Below are 26177 nucleotides of genomic sequence, written 5' to 3'. Positions count from 1 at the left end.
GGTTGTCCTCTGTAGTGCAGTATGGTGGGTTGTCCTCTGTAGTGCAGTATGGTGGGTTGTCCTCTGTAGTGCAGTATGGTGGGTTGTCCTCTGTAGTGCAGTATGGTGGGTTGTCCTCTGTAGTGCAGTATGGTGGGTTGTCCTCTGTAGTGGAGTATGGTGGGTTGTCCTCTGTAGTGCAGTATGATGGGTTGACCTCTATAGTGCAGTATGGTGGGTTGTCCTCTGTAGTGGAGTATGTTGGGTTGTCCTCTGTAGTGCAGTATGGTGGGTTGTGCTCTGTAGTGCAGTATGGTGGGTTGTCCTCTGTAGTGCAGTATGATGGGTTGTCCTCTGTAGTGCAGTATGGTGGGTTGTCCTCTGTAGTGGAGTATGTTGGGTTGTCCTCTCTAGTGCAGTATGGTGGGCTGTCCTCATGAGGTATTTCATTGTGTTGATGGGCTGGGTATTGTTCTGGTATTTCATTGTGTTGTTGGTCTGGGTATTGTTCTGGTATTTCATTGTATTGTTGGGTTGGGTATCGTGGAGGTATTTCAGTGTATTGTTGGATTTGGTATTGTTGAGTTATTTCTGTGTATTGTTGGTCTGGGTATTGTTGAGGCATTTCAGTGTATTGTTGGGTTGGGTATTGTTGAGGTATTTCGGTGTATTGTTGGTCTGGGTATTGTTGAGGTATTTCATTGTATGGTTGGGTTGGGTATTGTTCTGGTATTTCATTGTATTGTTGGGTTGGGTATTGTTGTGGTATTTCAGTGTTTTGTTGGGTTGGGTATCGGTGAGATATGACAGTTTTTTTAACCATTCTTTCCTATACAATGCCTCCGACCATTCACTGCTCCTTCAACACTGAGCCTGCCATCAGTGGTGTTATATCTGTTGAAAGCAGTGTTGACTGAGAAGACATCTACTTGTGTTGCAGGCCGACTCAGCACAGCCAGCTCCTCCACACAGAAGGAATATGCCTTTGAGGTGAGTTTGCACAAATGGTGGAGCAACTATATTTATGCTCTAAGGTCACCTCAGTTAACTTTCTGACTGATTTACAGGCCAAGGTCAACTCTGTCCTGTCTGTGTCCCTACATCCATTGGTGGGACAGGCAGACAGACAGACAGACAGACAGACAGACAGAAGTTTATTTCAGAAATAGGCCGACGGCCCAAAATACATATACATAAATTGATGGTTACATGTAATGTATTTCATTACGATTTGTGTTTCTTATGAACATAGTACAAAAACAGAAATATGTCCTTGATGATATTAACCTTTTTACTCTGTAAGATAGATATAGAATTAATAATTGATGAACATTTACTAAAATGTTTTGATATGTACTTCTGTTTTATCTGAGAATATGCATCACAGACATAAAACACATGCCATCCATCTCCAACAACTAAAGTACCATATAATTTACAAAACAGGCAATGGCTTTCATTATATGCAACATTAATGTTTCTAGCAGTTACAACACCGAAATCAGGCACATACATATATTTTAAATATTGACGGATGTCATTATTTACCAAGTCACTAAGCTCTCTACATTTAATAAAGATTTGAACTGTTTATAGTAAAGATCCATGTTTTCTGATTAAATCATATTTTAACACTGCACTCAACATTCAAACTATACGACACAATGACATGCATCAACCAAGTCAGCCAGCATGATCCATCAGTCCAATTTGTATCTTTTAATAAGCAGTGTTTACTAAAGAACAAATCCAAACAGCATGTTGAGAAGTTATCCTGTCACAACATCCTTGTGTTGTAACCTTGATATTACATCCATGTGTTGTGACCTTGACATTACATCTCTGTGTTGTGACCCTGACATTACATCCTTGTGTTGTGACCTTGACATTACATCCTTGTGTTGTGACCCTGACATTACATCCTTGTGTTGTGACCCTGACGTTACATCCATGTGTTGTGACCCTGATATTACATCCCTGTGTTGTGACCCTGACATTACATCCTTGTGTTGTGACCCTGACATTACATCCATGTGTTGTGACCTTGACATTACATCCCTGTGTTGTGACCCTGACATTACATCCCTGTGTTGTGACCCTGACATTACATCCATGTGTTGTGACCCTGACATTACATCCATGTGTTGTGACCCTGACATTACATCCATGTGTTGTGACCCTGACATTACATCCATGTGTTGTGACCCTGACATTACATCCATGTGTTGTGACCCTGACATTACATCCCTGTGTTGTGACCCTGACATTACATCCATGTGTTGTGACCCTGACATTACATCCATGTGTTGTGACCTTGACATTACATCCATGTGTTGTGACCTTGACATTACATCCATGTGTTGTGACCCTGACATTACATCCATGTGTTGTGACCCTGACATTACATCCATGTGTTGTGACCTTGACATTACATCCTTGTGTTGTGACCTTGACATTACATCCATGTGTTGTGACCTTGACATTACATCCCTGTGTTCTGACCTTGACATTACATCTCTGTGTTGTGACCTTGACATTACATCTCTGTGTTGTGACCTTGACATTACATCTCTGTGTTGTGACCTTGACATTACATCTCTGTGTTGTGACCTTGACATTACATCTCTGTGTTGTGACCTTGACATTACATCTCTGTGTTGTGACCCTGACATTACATCCATGTGTTGTGACCCTGACATTACATCCATGTGTTGTGACCCTGACATTACATCCATGTGTTGTGACCTTGACATTACATCCATGTGTTATGACCCTGACATTACATCCATGTGTTGTGGCCCTGACATTACATCCCTGTGTTGTGACCCTGACATTACATCCATGTGTTGTGACCTTGACATTACATCCAAAGTGTTGTGACCTTGACATTACATCCATGTGTTGTGACCTTGACATTACATCCCTGTGTTCTGACCCTTGACATTACATCTCCTGTGTTGTGACCTTGACATTACATCTCTGTGTTGTGACCTTGACATTACATCTCTGTGTTGTGACCTTGACATTACATCTCTGTGTTGTGACCTTGACATTACATCTCTGTGTTGTGACCTTGACATTACATCCCTGTGTTGTGACCCTGACATTAAATCCATGTGTTGTGACCCTGACATTACATCCCTGTGTTGTGACCTTGACATTACATCCCTGTGTTGTGACCCTGACATTACATCCCTGTGTTGTGACCTTGACATTACATCTCTGTGTTGTGACCTTGACATTACATCTCTGTGTTGTGACCTTGACATTACATCTCTGTGTTGTGACCTTGACATTACATCTCTGTGTTGTGACCTTGACATTACATCTCTGTGTTGTGACCTTGACATTACATCCATGTGTTGTGACCTTGACATTACATCCCTGTGTTCTGACCTTGACATTACATCCGTGTGTTGTGACCCTGACATTACATCCCTGTGTTGTGACCTTGACATTACATCCTTGTGTTGTGACCTTGACATTACATCCATGTGTTGTGACCTTGATATTACATCCATTTGTTGTGACCCTGACATTACATCCATGTGTTGTGACCTTGACATTAAATCCATGTGTTGTGACCTTGACATTACATCCATGTGTTGTGACCTTGATATTACATCCATTTGTGTTGTGACCTGACATTACATCCATGTGTTGTGACCTTGACATTAAATCCATGTGTTGTGACCTTGACATTACATCCCTGTGTTGTGACCTTGACATAACATCTCTGTGTTGTGACCTTGACATTACATCCTTGTGTTGTGACCTTGACATTACATCCTTGTGTTGTGACCCTGACATTACATCCTTGTGTTATGACCTTGACATTACATCCATGTGTTGTGACCTTGACATTACATCCCTGTGTTGTGACCCTGACATTACATCCATGTGTTGTGACCCTGACATTACATCCATGTGTTGTGACCCTGACATTAGATCCCTGTGTTGTGACCTTGACATTACATCCCTGTGTTGTGACCCTGACATTACATCCATGTGTCGTGACCCTGACATTATATCCATGTGTTGTGACCTTGACATTACATCTCTGTGTTGTGACCTTGACATTACATCCCTGTGTTGTGACCCTGAGATTACATCCATGTGTTGTGACCTTGACATTACATCTCTGTGTTGTGACCTTGATATTACATCCATGTGTTGTGACCCTGACATTACATCCATGTGTTGTGACCCTGACATTACATCCATGTGTTGTGACCTTGACATTACATCCTTGTGTTGTGACCCTGACATTACATCCCTGTGTTGTGACCTTGACATTACATCCATGTGTTGTGACCTTGATATTACATCCATGTGTTGTGACCTTGACATTACATCCCTGTGTTGTGACCCTGACATTAAATCCATGTGTTGTAACCCTGACATTACATCCCTGTGTTGTGACCCTGACATTAAATCCATGTGTTGTGACCCTGACATTACATCCCTGTGTTGTGACCTTGACATTACATCAATGTGTTCTGACCTTGACATTACATCCCTGTGTTGTGACCCTGACATTACATCCATGTGTTGTGACCTTGACATTACATCCATGTGTTGTGACCTTGACATTACATCCCTGTGTTCTGACCTTGACATTACATCCCTGTGTTGTGACCCTGACATTACATCCCTGTGTTGTGACCTTGACATTACATCCATGTGTTGTGACCTTGACATTACATCCATGTGTTGTGACCTTGATATTACATCCATTTGTTGTGACCCTGACATTACATCCATGTGTTGTGACCTTGACATTAAATCCATGTGTTGTGACCTTGACATTACATCCATGTGTTGTGACCTTGATATTACATCCATTTGTTGTGACCCTGACATTACATCCATGTGTTGTGACCTTGACATTAAATCCATGTGTTGTGACCTTGACATTACATCCCTGTGTTGTGACCTTGACATAACATCCCTGTGTTGTGACCCTGACATGACATCCCTGTGTTGTGACCTTGACATTGCATCTCTGTGTTGTAACCCTGACATTATATCCCTGTATCGTGACCCTGATATTACATCTTGATTACGTGACTGACGTTACATTCCTTTGATGTGATCCCAACATCTGGACAAGTGTGACAAACATGCAAACAGATGCATGCACACACAAGTATGCACACACAAACACATACATACCTGAACTTACACATGTGTTCCAGACTGACCCGGTACCGCAACCATGGTGTAGTGGTCAGAGTGTCCAAATATGGTACTTGTCGTTCCCTGCCTGGCGCTCGGCATTAATGGGTATAACAAGGACTGGTCGGCTCGGAGTCAGTATAAAGTGTCTGAGTAAGATATTCATGCCTAACTGCGATATGGTATCTCAGTGAGCTAGCACTATTAAACTAGTACAAGCAGCCACACCTACACGCATGCACTTCGTCACAAATATTGCTGAGTGCGGCGTAAAACTAAACTCACTCACTTTGTCATATGAGCCAAATATCCTTAAGTGCGACGTTAAATCCCATTTCACCTCACCCACCACCAGACTGAACCCCTCATCTTATCTTTGCAGATGGGATGCTCCAACATCCGATATGGAGTGGGCGTTACGGCAGAAGTTGGAATGGTAAGATGTAGACAGTTGTTGTGTCCGGACAGTGCGGCCTATCTGTTGTTTGCTCAAGACAGTCGGATAACTGTCTTATGGCTTTAATGTATATGAATCTACCATAAAATATCCTATTCGCCATGTTTAGATAGAACCAAAAACCTTCTGCTCTGAGGTCGGATGCCATATGACCAGAGAGGTTAAACATCTTGTTAGGAATTTTAAGTGTTGTTTGGTCACTAACAAAAGATGAGATACCCCTTTTGCAGCTAGTTGATGACATTCTGTATGTACCAGCATGCAAATCAGTTTTGTGTGTTGAGAATCTGACTTGTCTTCCAGGATTGCAAGAACCTTGGTGCCCGCAGCGTGTGTGTCATGACGGACAGCAACCTGGTTGACCTGTCCCCAGTCAAGATGACCCTGGAGTCTCTCAACAGAGAGGGCATCCCCTACAAGGTGTATGACAAGTGCCGTGTTGAACCCACAGATGAGAGGTGAAATTTCAGTCCCTCTTAATCAGTTTACTGCCTTGAATATCCTGTCACTGACCGGTGACTGATCCAGCTTATCTGAGGCGCTGAGGGTGGAGAGTTGGTGTGCCAGAAATCAAGGCTAATTTCTTATCATTCCCATACTCGTAGGTTTTGTGGAAAACATTTGGGACCAGCATCACTTCTTGCTCATGGAGCTGACACTCTCTCACTCACTCACTCACTCACTCACTCTCACTGATTATTCTGACAGGTCTACATTCTAACTTAAGTATGTAAAACGTTCTATCCTGTTTACAGTTACCCTTTCTATCCTGTTTACAGTTACCCGTTCTATCCTGTTTACAGTTACCCGTTCTATCCTGTTTACAGTTACCAGTTCTATCCTGTTTACAATTACCCTTTCTATCCTGTTTCTACAATTAACCTTCTGCCATCTTCACAGTCAAACATTTGCATTGTTTCCAGTTTCAAAGATGCCATCAGGTTTGCGAAGGAGGGTGACTTTGACATGTACCTGGCGGTAGGGGGTGGGTCCGTCATGGACACATGCAAGGCTGCCAACCTGTACGCCACCAACCCCAGCGCTGACTTCCTCGACTACGTGAATGCACCGATCGGGAAAGGCCTGCCCGTCACACACACACTGAAACCATTGATAGCTGGTGAGTGGAAGAAGGTGTTCCATGTGTTGGCAGTGATGTTGTCTGTGGTTTTCTACTGTGGTGGAGCCAAAGACTCACTACAGGACTCGTCACACAAATCATTTCGCTGCATCTCACCTAACGACATGACCTCATCTGATCTCAACTAACGACATGACCTCATCTGATCTCACCTAACGACATGACCTCATCTGATCTCACCTAACGACATGACCTCATCTGATCTCAACTAACGACATGACCTCATCTGATCTCACCTAACGACATGACCTCATCTGATCTCACCTAACGACATGACCTCATCTGATCTCACCTAACGACATGACCTCATCTGATCTCACCTAACGACATGACTTCATCTGATCTCACCTAACGACATGACCTCATCTGATCTCAACCTAACGACATGACCTCATCTGATCTCACCTAACGACATGACCTCATCTGATCTCACCTAACGACATGACCTCATCTGACCTCATCTCACCTAACGACATGACCTCATCTGATCTCACCTAACGACATGACCTCATCTGATCTCACCTAACGACATGACCTCATCTGATCTCACCTAACGACATGACCTCATCTGATCTCACACTAACGACTAACACATGATCTCACCTCATCTCATCTGATCTCACCTAATGACATGACCTCATCTGATCTCACCTAACGACATGACCTCATCTGATCTCACCTAACGACATGACCTCATCTGATCTCACCTACCTCATCTGATCTCACCTAACGACATGACCTCATCTGATCTCACCTAATGACATGACCTCATCTGATCTCACCTAACGACATGACCTCATCTGATCTCACCTAACGACATGACCTCATCTGATCTCACCTAACGACATGACCTCATCTGATCTCACCTAACGACATGACCTCATCTGATCTCACCTAACGACATGACCTCATCTGATCTCACCTAATGACATGACCTCATCTGATCTCACCTAACGACATGACCTCATCTGGCCTGGATTTCTCGAAACAAACTTAAGTTTTTACTCAAATATCAAACTGAGTTTCACAATTTGAAACAGCTGAATTTTTAACTCAACTGCATTTTCAAAATATAAAAGCCCAAACAACTTAAGCAATCTACCCACCAAACTCAAATTGTCTTCTATAGTTTGAGTTTAATAGCAATTTCAGTTCATTCTGTGGAATGCATTTTCCTGCGTTTTCTCAGATTTGAGTAAAAACTCAAACCTAAGTCAAAACTCAGACTTAAGTTTGTTTCGAGAAATCGGGGCCTGATCTCACCTAACGACATGACCTCATCTCATCTCACCTAACGACATGACTTCATCTGATCTCACCAAGGTCATCCATAATGTTTGCTCATGCTGTTAACCACCGGTTCATCTGAAGCAGACTCATGTCAATGACACACAGGTTGTCATGACGTTAGAGTTCAACAACTATTCCTCCATGTCCTATAACTCCCTCACTCCCACACTCTCAGTCACTCACAGTTGTCACTCCCATACTCTCAATCACTCACAGCAGTCACTCCCATACTCTCAATCACTCACAGCAGTCACTCTCAATCACTCACACTCCCATACAATCACTCACAGCAGTCACTCCCATACTCTCAATCACTCACAGCAGTCACTCCCATACTCTCAATCACTCACTCCCATACTCTCAATCACTCACAGCAGTCACTCCCATACTCTCAATCACTCACAGCAGTCACTCCCATACTCTCAATCACTCACAGCAGTCACTCCCATACTCTCAATCACTCACAGCGGTCACTCCCATACTCTCAATCACTCACAGCAGTCACTCCCATACTCTCAATCACTCACAGCAGTCACTCCCATACTCTCAATCACTCACAGCAGTCACTCCCATACTCTCAATCACTCACAGCAGTCACTCCTATACTCTCAATCACTCACAGCAGTCACTCCCATACTCTCAATCACTCACAGCAGTCACTCCCATACTCTCAATCACTCACAGCAGTCACTCCCATACTCTCAATCACTCACAGCAGTCACTCCCATACTCTCAATCACTCACAGCAGTCACTCCCACACTCACAGCAGTCACTCCCATACTCTCAATCACTCACAGCAGTCACTCCCATACTCTCAATCACAGTCACTCCCATAGCAGTCACCCTCAATCACTCACAGCAGTCACTCCCATACTCTCAATCACTCACAGCAGTCACTCCCATACTCTCAATCACTCACAGCAGTCACTCCCATACTCTCAATCACTCACAGCAGTCCCTCCTCAATCACTACTCTCAATCACTCACAGCAGTCACTCCCATACTCTCAATCACTCACAGCAGTCACTCCCATACTCTCAATCACTCACAGCAGTCACTCCCATACTCTCTCAATCATCACTCACAGCAGTCACTCCACTCATACTCTCAATCACTCCACAGCAGTCAATCCCATACTCTCAATCACTCACAGCAGTCACTCCCATACTCTCAGTCACTCTCACAGCAGTCACTCCCATACTCTCAATCACTCACAGCAGTCACTCCCATACTCTCAATCACTCACAGCAGTCACTCCCATACTCTCAATCACTCACAGCAGTCACAGCTCCCCCATACTCTCAATCACTCACAGCAGTCACTTCCCACACTCACACTCCCACAGCAGTCACTCCCATACTCTCAGTCACTCACAGCAGTCACTCCCATACTCTCAATCACTCACAGCAGTCACTCTCTCATACTCTCAATCACACTCACAGCAGTCACTCCCCATACTCACAATCACTCACAGCAGTCACTCCCTTACTCTCAATCACTCACAGCAGTCACCCCATACTCTCAATCACTCACAGCAGTCACTCCCATACTCTCAATCACTCACAGCAGTCACTCCCATGCTCTCAATCACTCACAGCAGTCACTCCCATACTCTCAATCACTCACAGCAGTCACTCCCATACTCTCAATCACTCACAGCAGTCACTCCACAGCAGTCACTCAGTCACTCACACTCACAGCAGTCACTCCCATACTCTCAATCACTCACAGCAGTCACTCCCATACTCTCAATCACTCACAGCAGTCACTCCCATACTCTCAATCACTCAGCAGCAGTCACTCCCATACTCTCAATCACTCACAGCAGTCACTCCCATATCTCTCTCAATCACTCTCACAGCAGTCACTCCCATACTCTCAATCACTCACAGCAGTCACTCCCATACTCTCAATCTCTCACAGTCAGCTCCCACTCATGCTCTCAATCACTCACAGCAGTCACTCCCATACTCTCAATCACTCACAGCAGTCACTCCCATACTCTCAATCACTCACAGCAGTCACTCCCATACTCTCAATCACTCACAGCAGTCACTCCCATACTCTCAATCACTCTCTCAAGCAGTCACTCCCATACTCTCAATCACTCACAGCAGTCACTCCCATACTCTCAATCACTCACAGCAGTCACTCCCATACTCCACTCATACATAGTCACCCCATACTCTCAATCCTCACAGCAGTCACCCCCATACTCTCAATCACTCACAGCAGTCACTCCCATACTCTCAATCACTCCACAGCAGTCATACTCCCATATTCTCTCAATCACTCACAGCAGTCACTCCCATACTCTCAATCACTCACAGCAGTCACTCCCATACTCTCAATCACTCACAGCAGTCACTCCCATGCTCCTCAATCACTCACAGCATCACTCCCATACTCAGTCACTCACACTCCTCTCAATCATACTCTCAATCACTCACAGCAGTCACTCCCATACTCTCAATCCCATACTCACAGTGATCACTCAATCACTACCTCAATCACTCACAGCAGTCACACTCCCATACTCTCAATCACTCACAGCAGTCAGTCACTCCCATACTCTCAATCACTCACAGCAGTCACTCCCATACTCTCAATCACTCACAGCAGTCACCCATACAGCAGTCACTCCCATACTTCTCAATCACTCACAGCAGTCACTCCTTATACTCTCAATCACTCACAGCAGTCACTCCTATACTCTCAATCACTCTCACAGCAGTCACTCCCATACTCTCAATCACTCACAGCAGTCACTCCCATACTCTCAATCACTCACAGCAGTCACTCCCATACTCTCAATCACTCACAGCAGTCACTCCCATACTCTCAATCACTCACAGCAGTCACTCCCATACTCTCAATCACTCACAGCAGTCACTCCCATACTCTCAATCACTCACAGTAGTCACTCCCATACTCTCAATCACTCACAGGAGTCCCTCCCATACTCTCAATCACTCACAGCTGTCATTCCCATACTGTCAGTGACTCACAGGGCTCACTCCCACACTCTCAATCACTCACACTGACACAATGATAGGGGAGTCAATCATTTTTGCCTTCCCTCTCGCCGTAGCTCATGTGCTCACTCAATCAGTACCTTGATAACAGTTTTCTCACACTCAATTACTCGTTGTTCAGTCACTCGATTACTCATTGTTTCACTCTGAGTGAGTAATTGAGTGACTCAACAATTAGTAACTGAGTGTGAGAACAATGAGTAACTTTTTGGTCACTCACTCACTAACCCAATGAGTCCTTCAGACCAGTGTGTTCTGTGTTACCAGTGACCACAACAGCTGGTACCGGCAGTGAGACGACGGCGACCGCTGTGTTTGATTTCCTGGAGCTGAAAGCTAAGACAGGTCTGTCATTCGTCTTTCACTAGGGGTCAAATCTTTAGTAGCCATTTCATTTGCACTTGGCTAGTAATTCATTTTCAGTTATACCCCAGTGTTGTGCTTGTCATACAGGTATTTCCCAGTGTCATGTTTGTCATACAGGTATATCCTAGTGTTGTGTTTGTCGTTTGTCATACAGCTATATCTTGTGTTATGTTTGTCATACAGGTATATCCTAATGTTGTGCTTGTCATACAGCTATATCCCAGTGTTGTGCTTGTCATACAGGTATATCCCTGTGTTGTGTTTGTCATACAGCTATATCCCTGTGTTGTGCTTGTCATACAGGTATATCCCTGTGTTGTGCTTGTCATACAGGTATATCCCTGTGCTGTGTTTACAGCCATATCAGTTATATCCCCTGTGTTGTGCTTGTCATACAGCCATATCCCAGTGTTGTGCTTGTCATACAGGTATATCCCTGTGTTGTGTTTATCATACAGGTATATCCCTGTGTTGTGCTTGTCATACAGGTATATCCCTGTGTTGTGCTTGTATCATACAGCTATATCCCTGTGCTGTGCTTGTCATACAGGTATATCCCCGTGTTGTATTGTGTTGTGCTTGTCATACAGCCATATATCCCTGTGTTGTGCTTGTCATACAGCTATATCCCTGTGTTGTGCTTGTCATACAGGTATATCCCTGTGTTGTACTTGTCATACAGGTATATCCCTGTGTTGTGTTTGTCATACAGGTATATCCCTGTGTTGTGCTTGTTATACAGGTATATCCCAGTGTTGTGCTTGTCATACAGCTATATCCCTGTGTTGTGCTTGTCATACAGGTATATCCCTGTGTTGTGTTTATCATACAGGTATATCCCTGTGTTGTGCTTGTCATACAGCTATATCCCTGTGTTGTGCTTGTCATACAGCTATATCCCAGTGTTGTGCATGTCATACAGCTATATCCCTGTGTTGTGTTTATCATACAGGTATATCCCTGTTCTGTGTTTGTCATACAGGTATATCCCTGTGTTGTGCTTGTCATACAGGTATTTCTCTGTGTTGTGCTTGTCATACAGGTATTTCCCAATGTCATGTTTGTCATACAGGTATATTCTAATGTTGTGTTTGTCGTTTGTCATACAACTATGTCTTGTGTTATGTTTGTCATACAGGTATATCCCAGTGTTGTGCTTGTCATGCAGGTATATCCCAGTTTTGTGCTTGTCATACAGGTATATCCCTGTGTTGTGCTTGTCATACAGGTATATCCAAGTGCTGTGCTTGTCATACAGTTATATCCCAGTGTTGTGCTTGTCATACAGGTATGTCTTGTGTTATGTTTGTCATACAGCTTTACCTCTGTGTTATGTTTGTCATACAGGTATATATCTGTGCTGTGTTTGTCATACAGCTATATCCCAGTGTTGTGCTTGTCATTCAGGTATGTCTTGTGTTATGTTTGTCATACAGCTTTACCCCTGTGTTATGTTTTGTCATACAGGTATATATCTGTGTTGTGTTTGTCATACAGGCATTTCCCAGCGTGCACTGCGCCCGACTCTTGGCATCGTGGATCCTCTTCATCTGAACACCTGTCCTGAGCGTGTGATGGCCTACAGTGGCATTGATGTCTTGTGGTTAGTCACATGATCTTGCTGTTGCGTGTTTCTGTGGTCTTGCAGTTGTGTGTTGCTGTGGTCTTGCTGTTGTGTGTTGCTGTGGTCTTTCTGTTGTGTGTTACTGTGGTCTTGCTGTTGTGTGCTACTGTGGTCTTGCTGTTGTATGTTACTGTGGTCTTGCTGTTGCATGTTACTGTGGTCTGTCTGTTGTGTGTGACTGTGGTCTTGCTGTTGTGTGTTACTGTGGTCTTGCTGTTGTGTGTTACTGTGGTCTTGCTGTTGTGTGTTACTGTGGTCTTGCTGTTGTGTGTGACTGTGGTCTTGCTGTCGTGTAGTACTGTGGTCTTGCTGTTGTGTGTTACTGTGGTCTTGCTGTTGTGTGTTACTGTGAAGTTGTTGTGTTTTACTTTGGTCTTGCTGTCGTGTAGTACTGTGGTCTTGCTGTCGTGTAGTACTGTGGTCTTGCTGTTGTGTGTTACTGTGGTCTTGTGTTGTGGTGTTGCTTGTGTGTGTCTTGCTTGTGTGTTTACTGTGGTCTTGCTGTTGTGTGTTACTGTGGTCTTGCTGTTGTGTGTTACTGTGGTCTTGCTGTTGTGTGTTACTGTGGTCTTGCTGTTGTGTGTTACTGTGGTCTTGCTGTCGTGTGTGCTGCTGTGTTACTGTGGTCTTGCTGTTGTTGTGTTACTGTGGTCTTGCTGTTGTGTTACTGTGGTCTTGCTGTTTGTGTGTTACTGTGGTCTTTGCTGTTGTGTGTTACTGTTACTGTGTCTTGCTGTCGTGTGTTACTGTGGTCTTGCTGTTGTTGTGTTACTGTGGTCTTGCTGTTGTGTGTTACTATGGTCTTGCTGTTGTGTGTTACTGTGAAGTTGTTGTGTGTTACTGTGGTCTTGCTGTTGTGTGTTACTGTGGTCTTGCTGTTGTGTGTTACTGTGGTCTTGCTGTTGTGTGTTACTGTGGTCTTGCTGTTGTGTGTTACTGTGGTCTTGCTGTTGTGTGTTACTGTGGTCTTGCTGTTGTGTGTTACTGTGTGTCTTGCTGTTGTGTGTTACTGTGGTCTTGCTGTTGTGTGTTACTGTGGTCTTGCTGTTGTGTGTTACTGTGGTCTTGTTGTTGTGTGTTACTGTGGTCTTGCTGTTGTGTGTTACTGTGGTCTTGCTGTTGTGTGTTACTGTGGTCTTGCTGTTGTGTGTTACTGTGGTCTTGCTGTTGAGTGTTACTGTGGTCTTGCTGTTGTGTGTTACTGTGGTCTTGCTGTTGTGTGTTACTGTGGTCTTGCTGTTGTGTGTTACTGTGGTCTTGCTGTTGTGTGTTACTGTGGTCTTGCTGTTGTGTGTTACTGTGGTCTTGCTGTTGTGTGTTACTGTTGTGTTACTGTTAATTGTGTGTTACTGTGGTCTTGCTGTTGTGTGTTACTGTGGTCTTGCTGCTGTTGTGTTACTGTGGTCTTGCTGTTGTGTGTTACTGTGGTCTTGCTGTTGTGTGTTACTGTGGTCTTGCTGTTGTGTGTTACTGTGGTCTTGCTGTTGTGTGTTACTGTGGTCTTGCTGTTGTGTGTTACTGTGGTCTTGCTGTTGTGTGTTACTGTGGTCTTGCTGTTGTGTGTTACTGTGGTCTTGCTGTTGTGTGTTACTGTGGTCTTGCTGTTGTGTGTTACTGTGGTCTTGCTGTTGTGTGTTACTGTGGTCTTGCTGTTGTGTGTTACTGTGGTCTTGCTGTTGCGTGTTACTGTGGTCTTGCTGCTGTGTGTGTGGTCTTGCTGTTGCTGTTGTATGTTACTGTGGTCTTGCTGTTGTGTGTTACTGTGGTCTTGCTGTTGTGTGTTACTGTGGTCTTGCTGTTGTGTGTTACTGTGGTCTTGCTGTTGAGTGTTACTGTGGTCTTGCTGTTGTGTGTTACTGTGGTCTTGCTGTTGTGTGTAATTGTGGTCTTGCTGTCGTGTGTTACTATGGTCTTGCTGTCTTGTAGTACTGAGGTCTTGCTGTTGTGTGTTACTGTGGTCTTGCTGTTGTGCGTTACTGTGGTCTTGCTGTTGTGTGTTACTGTGGTCTTGCTGTTGTGTGTTACTGTGGTCTTGCTGTTGAGTGTTACTGTGGTCTTGCTGTTGTGTGTTACTGTGAAGTTGCAGTTGTGTGTTACCGTACTGTGGTCTTGCTGTCGTGTGTTACTGTGGTCTTGCTGTTGTGTGTTACTGTGGTCTTGCTGTTGTGTGTTACTGTGAAGTTGCAGTTGTGTGTTACTGTTAAGTTGCTGTTGTGTGTTACTGTGAAGTTGCAGTTGTGTGTTACTGTGAAGTTGCAGTTGTGTGTTACTGTTAAGTTGCTGCTATGTGTTACTATGCAGTTACTGCTGTGTATTACTGTGGTTTTGCTGTTGTGTGTTACCGTGAAGTTGATGCTGTGTGTTACTGTGGTCTTGCTGTTGTATGTTACTGTGAAGTTGTGTGTTTCTGTGTTGTTACTGTTGACTGTTACTGTGGAGTTGTTGCTATATGTAATGGTGAAGTTGCTGTAATGCGAGATGAAGTAACTGTTGACAGCCATACCCTGGAGAGCTACACAAAGCAAGACTTGCTTCCACTTGCTGTTGTGTGCTACTGTGGTCTTGCTGTTGTGTGTTACTGTGATCTTGCTGTTGTGTTACTGTGATCTTGCTGTTGTGTGTTACTGTGGTCTTGCTGTTGAGTGTTACTGTGGTCTGTCTGTTGTGTGTTACTGTGGTCTTGCTGTTGTGTGTTACTGTGAAGTTGTTGTGTGTTACTGTGGTCTTGCTGTTGTGTCTTACTGTGGTCTTGCTGCTGTGTGTTACTGTGAACTTGCAGTTGTGTGTTACTGTTAAGTTGCTGCTATGTGTTACTATGAAGTTACTGCTGTGTATTACTGTGGTTTTGCTGTTGTGTGTTACTGTGAAGTTGCTGCTGTGTGTTACTGTGGTCTTGCTGTTGTGTGTTACTGTGAATTTGCTGTTGTGTGTTGCTGTGAAGTTGCTGTTGTGTTTTACAGTGAACTTGCTGCTGTATGTTTCTGTGAAGTTGTGTGTTTCTGTGGAGTTACTGTTGACTGTTACTGTGGAGTTGTTGCTATATGTAATGGTGAAGTTGCTGTAATGCAAGATGAAGTAACTGTTGACAGCCATGCCCTGGAGTGCTACACAAATTTGAGTTACACAGAGAGAGATCGCCCCAGCAACCCCCTACTGCGCCCTGCCTACCAAGGGTTTAACCCAATCAGTGACATCTGGGCACAGCATGCACTCCGCATGACAACCAAATATATGAAGAGGTGGGTTAAGTGCTGTTTTCTTCTTTCATGGATTTACATGTCAGATCACCAATGGTTGGTTGGCTGCATGACAGTTTGTAAGGTTTATCACAACTCATAGCACCCTCTCATGGAGATAACTGCTTGTACACCACTTCCAGTTGTCTGATGCATGACTCTAGTAGCCAGAGGAACTTTACAGCAGTTAGATTCATCATTTAAGCTAGATTTAGAAACTTCTGGTTCCTCCCCAATGAATCCTGCATCACTCCTGCCACTGACCTGGGGTTCCCTGGACACTGGCAATCGTCAACAGTTCTGGTTTGTTGGTTCCTGTTCCATAATGACAGGCAGTGAAACATTGAAGTCACTGCCACACTCAAACACTATACATTACAGACGCTGCATCATAGTTCACAAACAAACATAAATGACATGAAGAACAGCACAGCTGTATGATAAGCAGAATCAATACAATTGGCAGAAATAATTGTCTGCAGAGATGAATCAACCTTCCTTAGGTTATAGGCACATTATGGCACTATTGTATGCAGTCCATGCACACTGATCCTCCTCTTTTATAAGAGTATAGTTTGACGTTAGGTTTTGGCTTATGTATTGTATTATATGGGATAATAGTTTGACATTGTGTGAGGTCGAATAATTGCTACAACAATTGATGGATGTTGTTTGATGTTAATCTCTGCTTCTCAGAGCTGTATACGACCGTGGTGATGAAGAGGCGCGGTCTTCCATGCATCTTGCCAGCTCCTATGCTGGAATTGGCTTTGGCAATGGAGGAGTGCATCTGTGGTAAGTTCGCTAACTATTTTAAGATGCAATCTGTGTCTACCTAGGTTCAATCTGTGACACATGTCTACCTAGATGCAAATCTGTGACACATGTCTACCTAGCTGCAATCTGTGACACATGTCTACATAGCTGGAATCTGTGACAATTATCTACTTAGCTGCAATCTGTGAAACATGTCTACCTAGCTGCAATCTGTGACACATGTCAACCTAGGTTCAATATGTGACACATGTCTACCTAGATGCAATCTATGACACATGTCTACCTAGCTGCAACATGTCACACATGTCTACGTAGCTGCAATCTGTGACACATGTCTACCGAGATGCAATCTGTGACACATATCTACCTAGATACCATCTGTGACACATGTCTATCTAGATGCAATCTGTGACACATGTCTACCTAGATGAAATCTGTGACACATGTCTACGTAGGTTCAATCTGTGACACATTTGTACCTAGCTGCAATCTGTGACACATGTCTACCTAGGTTCAATCTGTGACACATGTCTACCTAGGTTCAATCCGTGACACATATCTACCTAAATGCAATCTGTGACATATGTGTACCTAGGTTCAATCTGTGACACATGTCTATCCAGATGCAATCTTTAACACCTGTCTACCTAGATGCAATCGGTGACACATGTATCTCTAGCTGCAATCTGTGAAACATGTCTTTCTAGCTGCAGTCTGTGATACATTACTTTCTAGCTGCAATCTGTGACACATATCTACCTAGCTGCAATCTGTGACACATATCTACCTACGTTCAAACTGAGACACATGTCTTTCTAGCTGCAATCTGTGACACATGTCTACCTATATGCAATCTGTGACACATGTCTACGTAGATGCAATCTGTGACACATATCTATCTAGATGCAATCTGTGACACATATCTACGTAGATGCAATCTGTGACACATGTCTACCTAGTTGCAATCTGTGACACATATCTATCTAGATGCAATCTGTGACACATATCTATCTAGATGCAATCTGTGACACATAACTCTCTAGATCTCTGTGACACATGTGTACTAGCTGCAATCTGTGACACATGTCTACCTATGCGCAATATGTGACACGTGTCTACGTAGATGCAATCTGTGACACATATCTATCTAGATGCAATCTGTGACACATATCTACTAGATGCAATCTGTGACACATATCTACCTAGATGCAATCTGTGACACATATCTATCTAGATGCAATCTGTGACACATATCTATCTAGATGCAATCTGTGACACATATCTACCTAGATGCAATCTGTGACACATATCTACGTAGATGCAATCTGTGACACATATCTATCTAGATGCAATCTGTGACACACATATCTATCTAGATGCAATCTGTGACACATATGTATCTAGCTGTAATCTGTGACACATGTCTACCTATGCGCAATATGTGACACGTGTCTACGTAGATGCAATCTGTGACACATATCTATCTAGATGCAATCTGTGACACATATCTATCTAGATGCAATCTGTGACACATATCTATCTAGATGCAATCTGTGACACATGTCTACGTAGATGCAATCTGTGACACATATCTATCTAGATGCAATCTGTGACACATATCTATCTAGATGCAATCTGTGACACATATCTACGTAATGCAATCTGTGACACATATCTATCTAGATGCAATCTGTGACACATATCTATCTAGATGCAATCTGTGACACATATCTACCTAGCTGCAATCTGTGACACATGTCTACCTAGCTGCATGTGACAATATGTGACACGTGTCTACGTAGATGCAATCTGTGACACATATCTATCTACATGCAATCTGTGACACATATCTATCTAGATGCAATCTGTGACACATATCTATCTAGATGCAATCTGTGACACATATCTACGTAGATGCAATCTGTGACACATATCTATCTAGATGCAATCTGTGACACATATCTATCTAGATGCAATCTGTGACACATATCTATCTAGCTGCAATCTGTGACACATGTCTACCTAGATGCAATCTGTGACACATGTCTACGTAGATGCAATCTGTGACACATATCTATCTAGATGCAATCTGTGACACATATCTATCTAGATGCAATCTGTGACACATGTCTACCTAGCTGCAATCTATGACACATGTCTACCTAGCTGCAATCTGTGACACATATCTACGTAGATGCAATCTGTGACACATATCTACGTAGATGCAATCTGTGACACATATCTACGTAGATGCAATCTGTGACACATATCTATCTAGATGTAATCTGTGGCACATGTGTACCTAGATGCAATCTGTGACACATATCTATCTAGATGTAATCTGTGACACATGTCTACCTAGGTGCAATATGTGACACGTGTCTACGTAGATGCAATCTGTGACACATATCTATCTAGATGTAATCTGTGACACATATCTATCTAGCTGTAATCTGTGACACATGTCTACCTATGCGCAATATGTGACACGTGTCTACGTAGATGCAATCTGTGACACATATCTATCTAGATGTAATCTGTGACACATATCTATCTAGATGTAATCTGTGGCACATGTGTACCTAGATGCAATCTGTGACACATATCTATCTAGATGTAATCTGTGGCACATGTCTACATAGCTGCATTCTATGACACATGTCTACATAGCTGCATTCTATGACACATGCCTACCTAGCTGCAATCTGTGACACATATCTACGTAGATGCAATCTGTGACACATATCTACGTAGATGCAATCTGTGACACATATCTACGTAGATGCAATCTGTGACACATATCTATCTAGATGTAATCTGTGGCACATGTGTACCTAGATGCAATCTGTGACACATATCTATCTAGATGTAATCTGTGGCACATGTCTACATAGCTGCATTCTATGACACATGTCTACCTAGCTGCAATCTGTGACACATATCTACCTAGATGCAATCTGTGACACATGTGTACCTAGCTGTAATCTGTGACACATGTCTACCTAGATGCAATCTGTGACTCACTTCTACCTAGCTGCAATCTATGACACATGTCTACCTAGATGCAATCTGTGACACATGTCTACCTAGGTTCAATCTGTGACACATGTCTCCCTAGGTTCAATCTGTGACACATGTTTCCCTAGGTTCAATCTGTGACACATGTCTACCTAGGTTCAATCTGTGACACATGTCTACCTAGGTTCAATCTGTGACACATGTCTACCTAGGTTCAATCTGTGACACATGTCTCCCTAGGTTCAGTCTGTGACACATGTCTACCTAGGTTCAATCTGTGGCACATGTGTACCTAGCTGCCATCTGTGGCACATGTCTACCTAGATGCAAATCTCTGACACATGTCTACCTAGGTTCAATCGGTGACACATGTCTACCTAGCTGCCATCTGTGGCACATGTCTACCTAGGTTCAATCTCTGACACATGTGTACCTAGCTGTAATCTGTGACACATGTCTACCTAGGTTCAATCGGTGACACATGTCTACCTAGGTTCAGTCTGTGACACATGTCTACCTAGGTTCAATCTGTGACACATGTCTACCTAGCTGCCATCTGTGACACATGTCTACCTAGATGCAATCTGTGACACATATCTATCTAGATGCAATCTGTGACACATATCTATCTAGATGCAATCTGTGACACATATCTACGTAGATGCAATCTGTGACACATATCTACCTAGATGCAAATCTGTGACACATGTCTACCTAGGTTCAATCTGTGACACATGTCTACCTAGGTTCAATCTGTGACACATGTCTACCTAGGTTCAATGTGTGACACATGTCTACCTAGGCGCAATCTATGACACATGTCTACCAAGATAAAATCGGTGATGCATATCTACCTAGATGGATTCTGTGACACATGTCTACCTAGATGTATTCTGTGACACATGTCTACCTAGATGCAAACTATGACACATGTCTCCCTAGGTTCAATGTGTGACACATGTCTACCTAGGTAAAGTATGTGACACATGTCTACCTATGTTCAATCGGTGACACATGTCTACCTAGGTTCAATCTGTGACACATGTCTACCTAGGTTCAATCTGTGACACATGTCTACCTAGGTTCAATCTGTGACACATGTCTACCTAGGCGCAATCTATGACACATGTCTACCTAGCTGCAATCTGTGACACATGTCTACCTAGGTTCAATGTGTGACACATGTCTACCTAGGTTCAATCTGTGACACATGTCTACCTAGGTTCAATCTGTGACACATGTCTACCTAGGTTCAATCTGTGACACATGTCTACCTAGGTTCAATCTGTGACACATCTGTAACTAATTTGTTTGGCTTGTGTTGCAGCCATGGCATGTGCTATCCGATCTCCAGCCAGGGGAAGAAGTTTAAGTCCAAGGACTACAGCCAGGACTATGCTCTCATTGTAAGTGACGCTAGTATGATCTGTTTGTAGGTTGTGTGCCATGCTCTGATTATAGGTGATACTGCTATTCTTTGTTTGTAGGTGAAACTACTATGCTCCTTTGTAACAAACTTTGAACAATATTGTTTTTGTGTTGGACTTCGTTTGAGGTCTTGACTTGAGTTTCTCTTTGTCAGCCTCATGGTCTTGCAGTCATCATCACGGCACCTGCTGTGTTTGAGTTTACGGCCCCCGCATGCCCCGACCGGCACATCAAGGCTGCCGAATGTCTGGGTGAGCTCAATGTTATACTTTTATATCATTCCTTAATGATTAAACTGGAGAACAATCTGTTGAAGATAAAGGTGCATATTGCCAGCTCAATAAACATGTTATTTAAATCTTACTATATCATCTATATAATGGTGTCAGTATAGTTCCCCCATACACGGGAGATCTAAATGTAACATGATGTAGTAGGTGTAGATGTTTTATGTCTGTGATGTAGGTGTTGATGTTGTAGTCTGTGATGTAGGTGTTGATGTTGTACACTGTGATGTAGGTGTTCATGTTGTAGTCTCTAATGTAGTAGATAGAGACGTAGTAGTCTGTGATGTAGGTGTTGAAGTAGTCTGTGTTGTAGGTGTTGAAGTAATCTGTGATGAAGGTGTTGATGTTGTAGTCCGTGATGTAGATGTTGATATCTGTGATGAAGGTGTTGATGTTGTAGTCTGTGATGTAGGTGTTGATGTTGTAATCTGTGATGTTGTGTTGATGTCTTCTGTGATGTTGGTGTTGATGCTGAAGTCTGTGATGTAGGTGTTGATGTACTCTGTGATGTAGCGTCTGGATGTAGGTGTTGATGTACTCTGTGATTAAGGTGTTAATGCTGAAGTCTGTGATGTAGTTGTTGATGTTGTCTGTGATGTAGGTGTTGATGTAGTCTGTGATGAAGGTGTTGATGTTGTAGTCTGTGATGTTGGTGTTGATGTTGTAGTCTGTGATGAAGGTGTTGATGATGTAGTCTGTGATGAAGGTGTTGATGTAGTAGTCTGTGATGTAGTTGTTGATGTTGTAGTCTGTGATGTTGGTGTTGATGTCTTCTGTGATGTTGGTGTTGATGCTGAAGTCTGTGATGTAGGTGTTGATGTTGAAATCTTTGATGTAGGTGTTGATGCTGAAGTCTGTGATGTCGGTGTTGATGTTGTCTGTGATGTAGGTGTTGATGTACTCTGTGATGTAGGTGTTGATGCAGTAGTCTGTGATGTCGGTGTTGATGTAGTAGTCTGTGATGAAGGTGTTGATGTAGTAGTCTGTGATGTTGGTGTTGATGTTGTAGTCTGTGATGAAGGTGTTGATGTTGTAGTCTGTGATGTAGGTGTTGATGTTGAAGTCTTTGATGTAGGTGTTGATGTTGTAGTCTGTGATGTAGGTGTTGATGTTGTAGTCTGTGATGTAGGTATTTATGTTGTAGGTGTTGATGTACGCAATGTTAAGCGTGGGGATGCTGGACGTGTGCTGTCAGACAAATTGAGGGAAATAATGCATGATTTGGCCACCCCAAACGGACTCACAGAGCTTGGTTTCCAGTCTCAGGATGTTCCGAGCCTTGTAAAGGGAACCATGCCACAGGTAGATAAATATACACAGTCAGGGTACCATGCCACAGGTAGATACATATACATATCCAGGGCACCATGCTACAGGTGGGCACATACACAGTAGTAGCAGCACCATGCTACAGGTGGATACATACACATTCAGGGGAACATGCTACAGGTGGGTACATACACATTCAGGGCACCATGCTACTGGTGGGCACATACACATTCAGGGCATCATGCTACAGGTGGGTACATACACATTCAGGGCATTATGCTACAGGTGGATACATACACATTCAGGGCACCATGTTGCAGGTGGATACATACACATTCAGGGCACCATGCTACAGGTCGGTACATACACATTCAGGGCACCATGCTACAGGTGGATACATACACATTCAGGGCAACATGCTACAGGTGGGTACATACACATTCAGGGCAACATGCTACAGATGGATACATACACATTCAGGGGAACATGCTACAGGTGTATACATACACATTCAGGGCAACATGGTACAGGTGTATACATACACATTCAGGGCGCCATGCTACAATCGGATACAAACTCATTCAGGGCATCATGCTACAGGTGGGTACATATACATTCAGGACACCATGCTACAGGTGTATACATACACATTCAGGGCGCCATGCTACAATCGGATACAAACTCATTCAGGGCATCATGCTACAGGTGGGTACATTTACATTCAGGACAAAATGCTACTGGTGGGTAAATACACATTCAGGGCATCATGCTACAGGTGGGTACATATACATTCAGGGCACCATGCTACAGGTGTATACATACACATTCAGGGCATCATGCTACAGGTGGGTACATATACATTCAGGGCATCATGCTACAGGTGGGTACATACACATTCAGGGCATCATGCTACAGGTGGGTACATACACATTGAGGGCAACATGCTACAGGTGGGTACATACACAAGCAGGACATCATGCTACAGGTGGGTACATACACATTCAGGGCACCATGCTACTGGTGGGCACATACACATTCAGGGCATCATGCTACAGGTGGGTACATACACATTCAGGGCATTATGCTACAGGTGGATACATACACATTCAGGGCACCATGTTGCAGGTGGATACATACACATTCAGGGCACCATGCTACAGGTCGGTACATACACATTCAGGGCACCATGCTACAGGTGGATACATACACATTCAGGGCAACATGCTACAGGTGGGTACATACACATTCAGGGCAACATGCTACAGATGGATACATACACATTCAGGGGAACATGCTACAGGTGTATACATACACATTCAGGGCAACATGGTACAGGTGGATACATACACATTCAGGGCGCCATGCTACAATCGGATACAAACTCATTCAGGGCATCATGCTACAGGTGGGTACATTTACATTCAGGACAAAATGCTACTGGTGGGTACATACACATTCAGGGCATCATGCTACAGGTGGGTACATATACATTCAGGGCACCATGCTACAGGTGTATACATACACATTCAGGGCGCCATGCTACAATCGGATACAAACTCATTCAGGGCATCATGCTACAGGTGGGTACATTTACATTCAGGACAAAATGCTACTGGTGGGTAAATACACATTCAGGGCATCATGCTACAGGTGGGTACATATACATTCAGGGCACCATGCTACAGGTGTATACATACACATTCAGGGCATCATGCTACAGGTGGGTACATATACATTCAGGGCATCATGCTACAGGTGGGTACATACACATTCAGGGCATCATGCTACAGGTGGGTACATACACATTGAGGGCAACATGCTACAGGTGGGTACATACACAAGCAGGACATCATGCTACAGGTGGGTACATACACATTCAGGGCAACATTCTACAGGTGGGTACAAACACATTCAGGGCATCATGCTACAGGTGGGTACATACACATTCAGGGCAACATGCTACAGGTGGATACATACACATTCAGGGGAACATGCTACAAGTGTATACATACACATTCAGGGGAACATGCTACAATCGGATACAAACTCATTCAGGGCAACATGCTACAGGTGGGTACATACACATTCAGGGCACCATGCTACAGGTGTATACATACACATTCACGGGAACATGCTGGATACATGCTACATTCAGTGGAACATGGTACAGGTGGATACATACACATTCAGTGGAACATGCTACAGGTGGGTACATACACATTCAGGGCAACATGCTACAGGTGGATACATTCACATTTAGGGCAACATGCTACAGGTGGATACATACACGTTTAGGGGAACATACTACAGGTGGATACATACACATTCAGGGTACCATGCTACACGTGGGTACTTACAAATTCAGGGCAACATGCTACAGGTGGATACATTCACATACAGGGCACCTTGCTACAGTTGGGTACATACACATTCAGGGGAACATGGTACAATGGATACATACAAATTCAGGGGAACATGCTACAGGTTAGAACATACACATTCAGGGCAACATGCTACAGTCGGATACATACACATACAGGGCACCATGCTACAGTTGAGCACATACTCATACAGGACAACATGCTACAGGTGGGTACATACTCATACAGGGCAACATGCTACAGGTGGGTACATACACATTCAGGGCACCATGCTACAGGTTGGATACATACACAGCTGTGGCACCATGCTACAGGTGCGTACATGCACATTTAAGGCTCAATGCTACAATTGCATACATGCACATATTGGGTTCCATGCTACAGGTGCGTTCATACACATTCAGGGCAACATGCTACACGTGATTACATATAAATTCAGGGCACAATGCTATAGGTGGGTGCATACATAGTCAGGGCACCATGCTACAGTCGGATACATACACATTCAGGGCACCATGCTACAGATGGATACATACACATTCAGGGCACCATGCTACAGGTGGGTATATACACATTCAGGGCACCATGCTACAGGCAGATACATACACATTCAGGGCACCATGCTACAGTCGGATACATACACATACAGGGCACCATGCTACAGGTGGGTACATACACATTCAGGGGAACATGGTACAAGTGGATACATA

At 43.6% G+C, this 26177-nt stretch overlaps 1 protein-coding gene across 2 annotated transcripts in view; it reads left to right on the top strand.

The window, feature by feature from the left end:
• Window positions 1–26177, top strand: part of LOC124288959 (hydroxyacid-oxoacid transhydrogenase, mitochondrial-like) — an 89605-nt gene that overhangs the window by 57630 nt on the left and 5798 nt on the right. For both annotated transcript variants that reach the window (XM_046725550.1, XM_046725549.1), the window contains exons 3-13: window positions 920–969; window positions 5540–5593; window positions 5918–6072; window positions 6538–6734; window positions 11349–11426; window positions 12945–13050; window positions 16161–16310; window positions 17004–17102; window positions 21430–21508; window positions 21685–21781; window positions 22962–23119. In XM_046725550.1, the coding sequence (XP_046581506.1) occupies window positions 920–969; window positions 5540–5593; window positions 5918–6072; window positions 6538–6734; window positions 11349–11426; window positions 12945–13050; window positions 16161–16310; window positions 17004–17102; window positions 21430–21508; window positions 21685–21781; window positions 22962–23119 (1223 nt within the window). The remainder of the gene's footprint in view (window positions 1–919; window positions 970–5539; window positions 5594–5917; window positions 6073–6537; window positions 6735–11348; window positions 11427–12944; window positions 13051–16160; window positions 16311–17003; window positions 17103–21429; window positions 21509–21684; window positions 21782–22961; window positions 23120–26177) is intronic.

This window comes from Haliotis rubra, unplaced genomic scaffold, assembly GCF_003918875.1.
Source record: "Haliotis rubra isolate DU_JTF1 unplaced genomic scaffold, ASM391887v1 Scf43, whole genome shotgun sequence".
Classification (NCBI taxonomy): Eukaryota; Metazoa; Mollusca; class Gastropoda; order Lepetellida; family Haliotidae; genus Haliotis; species Haliotis rubra.
This window is presented reverse-complemented; position numbering and strand designations above follow the sequence as displayed.